General features: G+C 48.5%; 1 protein-coding gene across 1 annotated transcript in view; it reads right to left on the bottom strand.

Moving 5' to 3' along the window:
* LOC149341206 (dual specificity protein phosphatase 19-like) overlaps nt 1-13,778 on the bottom strand; it is a 17,107-nt gene extending 3,329 nt beyond the window's left edge. The window contains exons 1-3 of the mRNA XM_089543148.1: nt 13,420-13,778; nt 7,449-7,698; nt 1,364-1,538 (exon numbers count right to left, since the gene is read on the bottom strand). Coding sequence (XP_089399274.1) covers nt 1,394-1,538; nt 7,449-7,698; nt 13,420-13,630 — 606 coding nt within the window. The 5' untranslated portion in view covers nt 13,631-13,778 and the 3' untranslated portion in view covers nt 1,364-1,393. The remainder of the gene's footprint in view (nt 1-1,363; nt 1,539-7,448; nt 7,699-13,419) is intronic.

The raw sequence follows: 13,778 nt of genomic DNA, 5'->3' as shown, positions 1-13,778 counted from the left end.
GTAAGCTTTGATGCTCACGCACAGCGGTCTAAATCGCGTTTTGGCCGAAAAAGAAGTGCAGAACTCCGAGTACATTACGACCGGTGCTTCACAACCACAACAGTTGATTTCTTTTCATTTCTTTCTTGCATATAAGGTGGTCTTATTTCTGCCAATTGGCAGCTGCAAATTACAGCCTGTTGAAAACAAATATAGAAGGCAATGACTCACTTTGTTTTTTGTTGCTGGCGGACAGCGGTGACAGGGAATTGACTGCTTGCCACTCACTATTTCACTAAGTGTCGCCGATATATACTTACACAGCATCAAATAAGCTCGTAAACAAACGGCAACGATATGAAACTACGTGTAGTTGCTCAACCCTAACCTTCACAACTCACATTCGACACGTACTGAAGCTTGTAGTATTTGTTTATGTAGTTGCAATGCACAGCTGCCAGCCGTTTCGGTTGCTCGAAGCCTTTTTCTCACGCAAAAGAGTCCGCTTCGTCACAGGCAGCGGCGGTGCCCTCATTGGAATTATATGGTCAAACATAATTGCGCTTTTGATAACACTTGGGACAAAACAGGGACAACACAAACTCTCGGGCGAGAGTTTGTGTCGTCCCTGTTTTGTCCCAAATCTATTCAAAACCGCAATTATGTTTGACCATGTTAACTACCAACTTGCCCAATTTGAAACCCTCCTAATTGGAATTATACCACGTCCTGCGCTTCAAAAATCGAGTAATATTGCAGTCGAGGTCTTTTCGCGCGATTTTCGCGTGCTGTTATGCTGCGATTCGCCCCCCGTTAGCCTCTTCCTCGGTACTTAGTCCGTTGAGTTCGCGCACGGCGCGCAATTGTGGCAAGAAGAGTGTCGTGTGCAAGTTTAGGGACTAACTGAGGACTGAAGTTGTCTTTGCTCCCCTCTGGGCCGTTTTTTTTTTTTTTTTTCGTAAAGTGCAACATTTTATTTCTTCACCCCTTAGGTCAGAGACTCCACAAGATTGGTTGGTGTCTATCCCGTGAAGTGTAGTGCTTTCGCACTAAAAATGCTGCTCAGCCACCCGGCGGGAAGTTGTATAGGAGCTGGCATCGGCTTCGGGAAGTAAACAACACGCGTATCGCTTTCGTTCATACGCTTCTTTGTTTTGCCAAAGAAGTTCTGCTCTGGGTGAGTGAAGCGCTTCCTGACCACTAACTTTGCACCCAACGGCGCAGCGTCGTTTAAGCCAGGCGCCAAGGGATGCCAGGGCTGCCCCGTCCATACTTTGCGGGCGGTACCTTCTGGTCCGTCCCTGGCAGAAGAGCTGAACCGCGGAAACACCGCTGTAGCCTGGATATTAATTCAGCGCTACATATTTATGACGAGAACACGGACCACTGTAGCCCGTCCGCCCACGCCTTGAGGTCATCGGGGCTCCAACTCCGCCAGCTGCCGCAGGAAGCCTTCGTTGGGGCGCACGGAGGGCCGGGCGGAGCGCGTCTTCTCCAGGGCTTCGTGCAGGCTCGCCCCGCGTCTCAGCATCAGGAAGGCCAGCACCAGAGCGCACGACCTGCGAGCGCACCACAGGTCAGGGACGTGCTCGTTGGTTCTCGGCACAACTCCCAACTTTATTGAGTATTTAGTGACAGGTCAGGTGCAGTGCAACAAGTGTGTACAGTCGTCCACAGACCTGTCTGGAGCGCTTGAACTCCGTGCCGTCTGCGCTCCACAGAGCGCAGAGCGACGTCTAGCGGCGGCGTTTGGTTCGAGGTAGCGCATATGTGTTATGCTCAGACGGGACAAGCGCAAAACCGTCTCATCGTCGTCGTCGTCGTCTTTTTGTTCCTGCGTTGTTTCTTTAGTTACAGCGGTTAAGGGATGCGTCACTGCCGTGGTAGGTCCATGACTGTTTCAAACACAGCCACCGGTGAGGTTTGTGAGACCCAGTTTGCTCGACCAGGTTACTCTTCCTGAGCAACCTCTCGCGACCAATCATTAATTGAACTGCCACTTGCCATAGTGGACACTTTGCTCAGAGTCCGGTGGACAGGTCCTGGAGGGACTTTAAAAGAAGGCATGAAGCCTCCCTTCTACGTGGCTGTTTTCTGCGCCGGTTGACGATGTCCAAAAGGGAACTCTGAGAAGCCCCTGTGTTCTTGAGGAAAACAACACACACCTTTCCGCATTGTACACTGCACAGCACATAAGATAATGTCCTATATCCCAGCACACACCACATGCGAAACACAGCGGAGACGAAGGCAGGTTCTTTATATACATCCACGCAGGGGTACGAGCAGAGCCCGAGCGAATGCGATGGAGTGAAGTGTCTTGGGACCTTTTCAACTCTATAAGGTACTGAAATGTCTGAGCACCGTTTCTCTGAAGAGACTCTTGGCATCTTGAGGGACTCTTCTTGACGGCCGCTATAGGCGGGGCTATGCTACAACTCTTAGGTAACAGACTCACCCTTGAATCATCGCTCCATTTCATTCATTAGTATGCCCTGCAAAATTATGGGACACGCCATTTACAATCAATCCATAATTTTTTGGGACTCAAACCATTTCTTCCATCCTTCACAACAAGGGTTTCGTAACGGCCTCTCTTGCAGAACCCAGTTATCGCTCTTCCTTCACGACTTACACATTAATCATAACATGCAGACTGGCGCGATTTTTGTATATTTTGCGAAAGCTTCTGTACCATGCTATAGCACTAGTAGGGCCATGAAGGTGAAAATTGTCCGGCAGGTGGTGTTTAGGGGGATTTCCCTCAGTCACCGGCCCTCGCCAACGGCAACTGAAATTATATACAACAAATCTTCAGTGGATTGAAGAGTTGCTCACTAACCGTTTACAGTCAGTCTTTGTTAACGGCCGCTTTCTAACGACCTCCCAGTCACATATCAGGCGTTCCGCACTGAAGCAGCGAAGTGGCAAGGAGCAGGGAGCACCTCAGCGCGGGCGGGGCCGAGATTGTCACTGACTGTCACGTGGTACAGCGCTTTGCGCTCTCCGCAAGAGCGCGGTTTTCGAATGGCGCAAGAAATGGCTCAGATTTGTTGAGCCACAGCGGCCAAAGTAATCGCGTTTTCAAAATTCTAGAATCTCATAAGGCTATTACTAACGACCGGCTAGAAAAAGCTCCGATTGCAATCAGGCGCCTCTCGGCAATCGCTACAAAAGGTAACTAACAAAATTTAGTTCATCACTTTGCTAGTTAACATGATTCGCCTTTCTTTTCTTTTTTTTTCTGACGTCCGCGAACACTGGTATTAGTATGCCGCAAAAAGCGCCTCTTTACCTCAAAAAAAATTTATTTTTAAAAATTAGTGGCGGGCTTCCCTGAAACACCTAGTATATTAACGATTTAACCGAGCATGTCTCCTGGAGTATCTGTATGCCTGCCAGCGGCTGCGTCATTAACCGCGCCGTTAGTAACTACCGTGATCAACTTAGTCTTCAGGCAAACCTTAACAGCTATTTAATTGGTGGAACAAGTGGGTAATGTTCCTCTATCCGACTAAATGTAAACCTGTGTCCTTCTCTCGTCCTCGCAGTCCGCATCGTTCCCAATATTCAACTGGCAAGACCCAAATTGAATTAGTACCATTTTATATCTAAATATCTTGCAGTCACGTTGCCTTACGAGTTATCATAGCGCACTCATACTGATAACATCATTTCAGCATTGAACAGAACACTCGGTTACCTCGAGCGCTATCGCCGCCTTTTCCATTGCCCCCAATATGTAAAATTACTCGCGTATAAATCACTTAGCAGACCAAGACTACAATATGCCTCTGCCATATGGAGCCCGCATCACGTGTACTTAATCGATGCATTAGAAACAGTCCAAAATTGCGCCGCTAGTTTCTCACTCTTCGTACTCATACAACCTGAGCATTTCATCTTTGAAAGCTTAATATGTACCGATGATGATTGATAGGCGCAAGGGCATCTGTGGCCAAAGAGCGCCATGGCACAAGGTATTTTTTTCTTCTGCTCAAGGTGGGGCCAGAGACCAGTTTCCCAAGCATTTAACCCTAACGAAGCCGAGCACCAGACCAGGGGAAAGCTTGTATCCATTGTAGAACCGGTGGGTACCCGGCGGCACTGGGGATCGAACGCCGCACCTCCGGCATGCGAAGCCGATTCTCAGACCGCTATAGGCCACCGCTGCGGTGCAAGCTTAATATGTATTGAAGAAGCGTAGCTTGTTGGGCCAGTTGGTGCATGGTACGTAGAAAACCAGCGAAAAGGACGCATTCACAAGGAGGAGAAGTACACAGGACAACGCTGGAAACACAACTGCAAATTTTTTACTTGGTGGATCGCCAACATCAGAACAGGGCGCACATGCGCGAGAGCACCACAAACGCTATCAAAACAGCAAACACAAAACTGATTAAGCGAGCGAAGATTGCATGCGGCAACCTATGTCCCATTCATGAAAGTGTACTCTTTTGCCGTGAAGCTAACAGAGCTGTCGCTGACGCATTCAGTTCATAACTGCTTGATTTTAAAAGCTTCTAAGATTTCTCGTTCTATCTGTGTTTTGCCGCGGCCGATGATTATGTACTACCGCCCCTTTCATTCCGTCGCCGCGTTGCAAGTCGCATCCTCTATCACAAATTCTTTCATCCTTCACTCAATCTACCACCGTATATCACAGCCGCAGCACGCATATCTCACCGCACAGGCCGTCCACTCCAAGTTGCCCGTCCACCATCACACTATACCTTTTCTGCTACGTTATTTTTTTCGAGCAGCTAGACTGGAACGGCCCACCCCATAACAACGTTCCTATCGCTTCATCATCTACTTTTAATGAACGCATTGACGGTTACCGTAAGTACTAAATAATATTCTTTTTTTTTTCGCTTGTTTATATAGATAAAATGCTACCACTTATGTATTACCTCTGGCAAGATTGCGGAAATAAAATTGAACTGAACTGGCCTTTGATGCAAACGGAGTAGCGAAACTACAGATGTGATCAGTGCCTTCGTAATAGACCATTTATTTTCGTATACGTGAAGTCCTCAAGGGGGCAACTCAGGTCATGCTATTCATAGTTTACACGGTCACATGACAGCCCAAAAAATTCGCTCATCGAAAGTAACGGCGCTTTTGGTTGAATGCAACTAATGTTAGCATCGCCAACACGAGAAACCATCCCAGTTCTCAGTTGATCGAGCGCGTATAGAAACTACACGCCGTTAATTTACTCAGAGAGATGCACTTGAGTGCCTAAGCATAGTGGGACAGCTTTTGTATACTTTTAAGCACTCTGATCTATAAAGAGGCACCACTTTGTTGTTTCATTACCACCTCATTTTTAAGCTATAAAAAACCAGATAAACTAAATGCATGCATCGCCGTTATAGAATAAGCCAACTGCCATGACGTCAGGTGCTTTCTGTTTGTTTCGTATCTCTGAGGCTAGATCACGCCACCACCTACTTCCAGTCGGCGACCACAGAATTCCTAATGCACTCGACGTCATACGCCTGCGTTTGGGAAACAGTATTCCATTTTTAACATCAAATGCCTCAGCAATAAATGCGACATCTAGAGCCGAACAAATGTCCGTTATAAGGAACTTGAGACACATCCCAGCTTGTGCCATTAAGCCTTGCGGTCTATTGCGTTTCATCAGGGAAGACGCGTTTCTGACGCGGCAGCATTAGAACCCCTATGTTGGAAAAATCTGCCCGACCTCCGTCTGTCCGTCCGTTTGAAGCCTCGATTAGCAAGTGGCAAAGTGGAGAGAGGGAAATCCACCTCTTGAGGTGAGGCAGGAAGAAGGCGGAGAGAAGGTGGGAACACTAATGCTAAGGCATACTTCGTAGCATCAATTGCATTGCGGATCGTCTATGATTTTTTAGCTCATCGTACCGGTAATAGACTGAATCTTTCCATATGATTTTGGTCCTATGTGATACCCCGCCCACCACTAAGGGAGTGATGTGTCGATGGCTCGCCTAACGTTTGCTCCTAAGCAGTTCAAAGTTTAAACAATGCGCACATATATAGAAGCGGCGAAATTTTTTATCCCTTTTGAGTGAGAAAACTCGATCTGGGAATAATCTACAGCTCCAACCGCTTTTTTCAAGTGGCTTAAATAGAACAGTGAGCTTTCCATTCTTCAATGCCGTGTTCGTCAAAAGAAGAAAAGAAAATTGTCCAAAACTGACATTCTCACAAAACGGTTATCATATCTCGCTCTCTATATACGTATAAACTCGGCTACGGCGCGACATATATATGCGTATGGACGCATTGCATGGTTTAAAGGCTTTTTATAGCCCTATATATAAGCTACACACCGAGACTTTGACGTTGAAGACATGGCTTCATAAATAGGACATTTCTGTGTCGTCGGTAAATTGCCGTCTCTGTGACATTCTTGACACGATTGGGCATTGCTTCATCACGCAACACTGTTTTGGGATGTCCAACAACGGACATTGAACAAGCGATATAATCTGACTCCTCAGTCTCTACGCTACGTTCACGCTATGTCGATGAATCCTAGACATGTTCTTTCTTACTGAACTGCACAGCCTCGAGAACAGCCGGTGTCCGCCCGACCATCCGTGTCACGAAAAAGCGCCATTCACCGAGTGGCTCGTTAAGCACTTCCACCAAAAGGAAAAATGCGGTCGAGCGGGAATCGAACCGCTGCCCTCTGAGTCACTAGCCAGGCGCGCTACTTCTATATACCACTGAGGATCGTTCGTTCAATGTGATAGTTTAGATACCTTGTGCGTCCACCTACTATCATTGCATAGCACAAGGGACTCTAGCATTTCGCCTCCATCGAAATGCGACTGCCGCGGCCGGGATCGAGCCCACATTTTTCGGGTCATTAGCCGAGCACCATAATCACTGAGCAACTGCGGCGGATTTTTTTTTTATGTTGCTTTCTTAGGCTTTCTATAGAGTATAGTTTGTGTACAGAAAACATTCTTTTGCTTTTACGTACACCATGTTTAAAATACAAAAAGAGTCTAGCAGTAGCCGAGTACGGAGCACCGCACAGATAAAGAGACTCAGATCGAACATTCGGTGCCGCAGTGTATTTGTCTTTACTTTTTGCAGAAAAAAATTCAGTGCTTAGTTTCTTGTCAGGCGCCACGTGGTTGAAAAACAAGCGAATCAGTCCGCTGTCCCGGATTCCTGGTAATGAACAAAGCCGCTAAGAGCCAAACAGAACAAGTTTACTGAGAACGAAAACTGGATAGAGATGCCTTCTGCGTCTGTTTAAAGTGCAAGAACGTTGTCTGTCAGCTTCAGTTGTATTGTAATACCGACCGTCAGGCTATAGGTTGTAATCACGTGTTCTGAAAACACCGATATGGTCCCATTAATGCTGCCTGCCTTTAGTCCCCAAAGTTGCTGGCCGATCAAGAGGCGTTGCCCTAACGTTGCCCTAACGCCAACTCTACGGCAGGAACCGAAGTCGCGGTCACCTGGACACGCCCGCGTTGCAGTGCACGAGGACAGATCGGCCAGAGGACAGCGCCCCCTCGATGAAGTCGCACGCGGCGTCTATGGTGGCGCGGCTTAGGGTAAACTCAGGCAGGTCGAGCATCTCCAGCGCCATGTACGTCAAGCCGCGGTCTTCGTGGAAGTTGGGCACCGTCGAGGCGGCCGCGTTCACGACGTGCGTCACGCCACGGGATTCGAGCAGACTCCAGTCGGCAGCGGCGTCCTGCGAACCTGCAGGGTCACATATGCTTAGGCCGGACAAGAGAAGCAGGAAAAACTGCCGTAAGCGTGCTTCGACGCTGCGGACGACAGTATTGCACTGCCAGCAAACCGATCACGCAGCTTTCTGAGTCAGTGATACATTCATGGCTTGATGAGACACAGCAGCCAACGGGCTTATCACCTGGGTTGCGGGCCTTGCGTCTTATTTTTAGTGAACTTTTGTGCGTGCGTGCGCGCGCGCGCGCGCGTGTGTGTGTGTGTGTGTGTGTGTGTGTGTGTGTGTGTGTGTGTGTGTGTGTGTGTGTGTGTGTGTGTGTGTGTGTGTGTGTGTGTGTGTGTGTGTGTGTGTGTGTGTGTGTGTGTGTGTGTGTGTGTGTGTGTACAGGGGGGGGGGGCAACGAGAAGTGGGAGATGGGGGGGTCGAAGTATAGGCGGCAATATACAGAGTGTATTGGGCGTTATGACCTTCGTAGATTTTTTTAAGGGGTGTGCGGATATCAAAATTTTCGAATACGAATCGAATACGAATACTTAGCGCCGAATATCGAATCGAATATCGAATAATTAAGGACAGACGCATTTAACCACTATAAAACATTTATTTGAGCATCCAAGAACATCACAGTTCAACTATCAATGAGTAAAAGTACACAAAAGGTGTGTGTGGCTGCACAAAAAGTATCAAAGTCTAGAACATTATTCTTAGAGGAGTGGAAATATCACAGAAAATGACTAGTACACAGCATTGATTAAGGCTAGCATGCCATAAGCACAAAAGCACGTTGCTGGGATGCGGCAGCTTCGCGGATGGCTTTCCACAGCCTTGGTTCGCCATGGTACGAATCAGAGTCGGACGCGCATTGGCAGGTATAGCCACGAAGGAGCTCACCAGCACAGTCAGCTACGGCGTGGCCTAACGTTACGCAAGGCTCTGGGCGCCGCCATGTTGCTATGTCTATGTCGATAGGACTTGTGAGGTGCGTTTCCGCCGTCAACGCAAAGAGTCATGGGAAAATCGTCTGCTAGCTACTTCCGGTTCCAAATTGCTCAACTGATTGCATGCATCGCCCTATTCACCGCGTAAGTTGACATCGTTTATGCGATAAATAACTCGTGGTACTAGTCACTGATTGCACTGAAGCATCGAAAGAGAAGACCGTACTACGTATCTGCATGACCTGAGCGCAGAAATGGACAATCTAGAGAGGTAAGCGAATTTTTTCATGGTTGATATATGACGGCCGCCGTAGTCCACGTCTGTTGTGCATATGCGCTGAGGGTGATTTCGTGTTGCGTTTCGACATGTTTAGCGCATAAGTCATTATACAGCCGTTTTTTTTTTGCCGCTCTTTGGTAAACTGCAATCTGTGCAGCTGGTTAGACGATGCTCGTATTTTCCTGACAGCGTGTAGAGCCGCCAGTGTGCTAGCAGACGACCCGTATATGCCACTGCGCGCGGCGCGCGTCTCAGCACATCGCATGTTGCAGTAATAAATCGCCTTGTCGCCTTTTTGTTATTCCAGATGCAGCACAGGTGGCATTTCATGTGAGAACACGCAGGAGCACGCCGCAAAGGAGAGTAGAGGCGTTAGATTATATATGCCACGCTGTGTTGTACGGAGCTGCGTGAATAAAATGAAATGGCTTGCCCGCGTGTTCTGGAGCAGAAATATTTTATCGAGTACTTACTGCTTTCAGTGATCCGTTGGAAATACGTTGCATGAAGTCAAGGTCACCACGTTACTTACTTCAATCGCATGTGTGATTAGACCTGCGCTGCGCAACGTACCATATTAGAGCGAAAAGTGCGTCAGTTACCAGGCTCCTTTCGTCACCCTAAAATCACAACTGCGGCAGGCTACAAGGCGAATCAACTTGCAGACACTTCATGAAGCGAAGTTGAATTTCTCTTTCGATGCTTCAGTGCAATCAGTGACTAGTACCAAGAGTTATTTATCGCATAAACGATGTCAACTTACGCGGTGAATAGGGCGAAACATGCAATCAGTTGAGCAATTTGGAACCGGAAGTAGCTAGCAGACGATTTTCCCATGACTCTTTGTGTTAACGGCGGAAACGCACCTCACCTATACAGACAGTTGCGCAAATCAGAGAAAATCGAAGAAAAATTCTCTCGGCTTAACCGCGCGTTTGTTTGGGCTCAAATTTTGCACAGAGGTTGCATTTGGTGGTCAGTTTTGTTTTATACTACATTTAGGTGGGGTACTTGCCTGATTCAGTCAGAATTTTTTGGAAATCCCCATCGTATGTGGCGACGACGATCCAAAACTGAAAGACATCGCAGCAATGGTACCCGTAGCGCCATCTCGCACCCACCGGAGAAACCCAGCTGTGCTAAGTGGAGAGCTCGTTTCTCCGATGGCTGCGAGATGGCGCCACGCGTACCATTGCTGCGAAGTCTTTCGATTTTGGTTCTCCGTCGCCACAGACGATGGGGATTTCCAAATAATTCTGCTCGAATCAGGCAAGTACCCCACCTAAATGTAGTATAAAACAAAAGTGACCACTAAATGCAACCTCTGTGCGAAATTTGAGCCCGAACAAACGCGCGGTTAAGCCGAGAGAATTTTTCTTCGATTTTCTCTGATTTGCGCAACTGTCTGTAGAATATTCGGCCAAATAGGAATATTCGCGTCCAGTGAGTATTCGACACAACACGAATACTTGGTTTTCGAATCGAACACGAATACTAAAAAAAATGTTATTCGAATTATATTCGAACATTTCGAATATTCGCACACCCCTAATTTCTTTAGAACAATTTTTGCGTATTTTGCTCACCCCCTTTTCGAAGCCTTGTTTAACAGAAAAATGTCGCAGCTGGTTTCACTGTTACCAGATCGACATACCCTGCGTCGAAAAATGAAAGAACTGCACTTATATTTCCTGCTTGGAAAGCCGCCTGTACCATCATTAGGCGGGCAAAATATATTATGAAGAGGACGAGTAAAGAAACAAGTAGAGCTCACTGCGGCGACCCGCACTGGGAGAATGCGAAAGTATTGACGCCTCCACGGCACTCGTCGCCTCTCTTTATCTTTTTCGTTAATTAATTTAACTACTGAATTAGCGTGATTATATCATGCTTTAATTAAAGATTGATTTATTTACTCTGCAGCTTATACCTTCTTTTATCTGCCGCCGCGGTGGCTCAGCGGTTATGGTGCTCGGCTGCTGACCCAAAAGACGCGGGTTCGATCCCGGCCGCGGCGGCTAGAATTTCTTTGGAGGAGAAATTCTAGAGGCCCGTGTACTGTGCGATGTCAATGCACGTTAAAGAACCCCAGGTGGTCGAAATTTCCGGAGCCCTTCACTACGGCGTCTCTCATAGCCTTAGTCGCTTTGGGACGTTAAACCCCATAAACCAAACCAAACCAAACCAAACCTTCTTTTATCTCAATCAGCCATTTTGGTTTTTCAGATTTGGCGCCGTGGTTGCTTTCCCGTCCAGTTACTATATTTCATGGAGGTAAAAAAACTAGGAGGGAGTGCGCTCAGCCTCTGCAAGCCATCCTCCTCTGACGCCGCTGCCGAGGGCCCTTTTGCGCACTGACTCATGGGAAATAGGCCCTCCTCCACAGTTACCAGACTGCCAGCCAGCGGTGCTTTTTAGTGAACGTCCGTGCTCCGAAGTAGCGCAGCGCAGCGCTTTGGCGGAATGCGTACCGAGCTCGAGGTTGTCTGAAGGCTCCGCGTCTCTGTTGATTACACTCTTGAGTTTTTGGGTGCACTGTAGAAAACTGCGGGTAAACTTTTCATCAAAGGGTGCGGCCGCGACCTCGTCACTGTTCAACTGTGGTTCATAAAGATAATGGAGAGGAATTCCTTTCGTCGTTATACACACATACGGAGCGTTTATTTCAGCGCATGCTATGAGCGGAGAACTCGAGAGTAGGCGAAGAAACGAGCCTCTAAAAAAGGGTGCAGCGGCTTCCAGAGCGCTCACGGCGGACGGACGTGTTGAACGAGCGCTCCGGCGCGCTGCGCAAGATTCTATTTCTCGGGCAGGCGGACTTCGGCCCGCCCATGGGCCCTCCGTTCTCCGCTATTCTCAAGGCACAAGTCGTGCCGAATACGCGCGCGCACATAGGCGGTTCCGACGTGAAATTCAGCAGTGAAGTATTTCTCTCTCTCTCGCTGTCGAGAGAGAGTGCCGGCGGCTTTACGTCTGCCCCTGCGCGGGGTCTCCCGGCCACTGCGCACAATCACTTACAAAAAGAAGTAAACTGTATGTATACATAGCCGCGCGCTCGTAGCGTCCTGTCTCGGACTAATCGCGCGCGCGGCATACTGCACTAGCGGCCGGGGTGGGGCGCCCGGCCGCGTATACCGTCGGAGGTAGCACCCACGGAGCGTTCGTGTCACGCGTGCACTACCTGGCGAAGAGCGAGCGGGAAGTCAAGCCCGCCTGTTCGATGAACGCACAGAGGCTCACCACTGTTTTGTCACGGGTATAGAGGCTAGAATATCACGGGTGCGCGCAGTGCCGCGCGGCCACAGGAGCGCTTCGAGACTGTCCGGGATGATTCCCAGCGCCCTGCAGGCCGCGAGAATCTCGCGACGCGGCACTGCAGAAGCGGCACAGCGAAGGAGCATGTGCTCCAAGTGTCTCCACTGCGCCGCAGTCAGCGCACGCGTCGCTCGGGGATGGTGGCCGCTGCGGCGAGCGAGCAGTTTGCGCTCACCACGGAGCCGTCAGTGAACGCAAGCAGATGGTCGCGTAGTTGCTCGTACAGCGAGAGAGCGAAACCGAAACCGAAATCCAGCTAAGAGCTACCACTGCCTTGTCACGTGAGGGCCTATTTCCCATGATGCTTTCCATTATATTTTTTATGACTAGGCTTCAAGATTGTGACGTCATGGTCCCTCCTAGTTTTTCTTCCTCCATGCTATATTTCCGTACAGCCTATTCAACCGTCCAATGGTTTCTGCTGACTACTAATCTATGTCAATAAAACTTTTTGTTCGATTAATTACCACTCATGAAATACAGCGCAATTTATTTCAAACTTTAATTTCACTCCTTTGCCTATTTTTGTTTTTCACTATTTTGTCATCCACGGCTGTTTTCTCATCTCCTCACTATATGGACGTCCGCGCTATACCGACGTTGTTTTGGACATTTTTGGCTCTAATGAATTAACTAATCATCATATGGACATAACGTTTTGCGCAGCATTCTGGCATTATCCTCTTTCGATTACAGCCACTCGTTTGATGCTACCTCTTCTAAGAACGTCAGAACTGCTGCAGACACGTTTTGCGGACACGACCCTGCCGAGACAGCCTAGAAATGCTTTCGCATTAATAAGGAAATTCTCCGTGCCGTCTCCTATTCGCGCACACACGGGGTACCTTCACGAAAACATGACCGCAGGTGCGAACGCAAGAAAAGCCTCGGCTGCCAAGCGAAAGGTTCCCTTAGAACTGTGTGTACTGATTTCGTCTTTACTACTCTAGCGAAAATTCTAACATACGCGTGCACTGCTCTAACAAATTTTGTATTTGCTGTAACGTTCCATGTCAGCGCGTCCTAAAACACGAAGTGAATGGTTCCGCCACCTGGCGCAAGATGGCAACACTTAAAGCACACTAAAACAGCAAACCGGCGCTTGAGGTCGCCACTGGCTGCCACTATTTGCATTGAATTGACAAGTCAGATTACTCCGCGAGCAAGCGACATTTACGATTTTCAATCATCCAGCTTACCTATGTAAAGGCCGGGCAGTACTTCGCCCACCTGAAGATCTGGTTTTAGGTCTGGCACGAATCCCATGGACCCGTCGAACTTCGGAGACGACACTGCGCGCGGCTGTCCTTTCGTATCGCGTGTCTCGAAGAATTGGCGGCCGTCCGCAGTCCTGACTCTTGTCTTCACATTCTTTAGTGACGCTCGATCAAATGTGGTTACGCCCTCCATGCGGGCACCACTGAATATGGAAGTGCCTAAAAATACACTTTTGTGCCTGACTGAAAATGAACGCTCAGCAAAGCGGTGTCATGCGCTCGAGGCAATATTTCTCCAGGTCAAATTTGAGCAGTCACGTGACAACCGCGGTGACGCAGCG

This window comes from Amblyomma mixtum, chromosome 5 (assembly GCF_055824585.1).
Source record: "Amblyomma mixtum isolate Tamu chromosome 5, ASM5582458v1, whole genome shotgun sequence".
Classification (NCBI taxonomy): domain Eukaryota; kingdom Metazoa; phylum Arthropoda; class Arachnida; order Ixodida; family Ixodidae; genus Amblyomma; species Amblyomma mixtum.
This window is presented reverse-complemented; position numbering and strand designations above follow the sequence as displayed.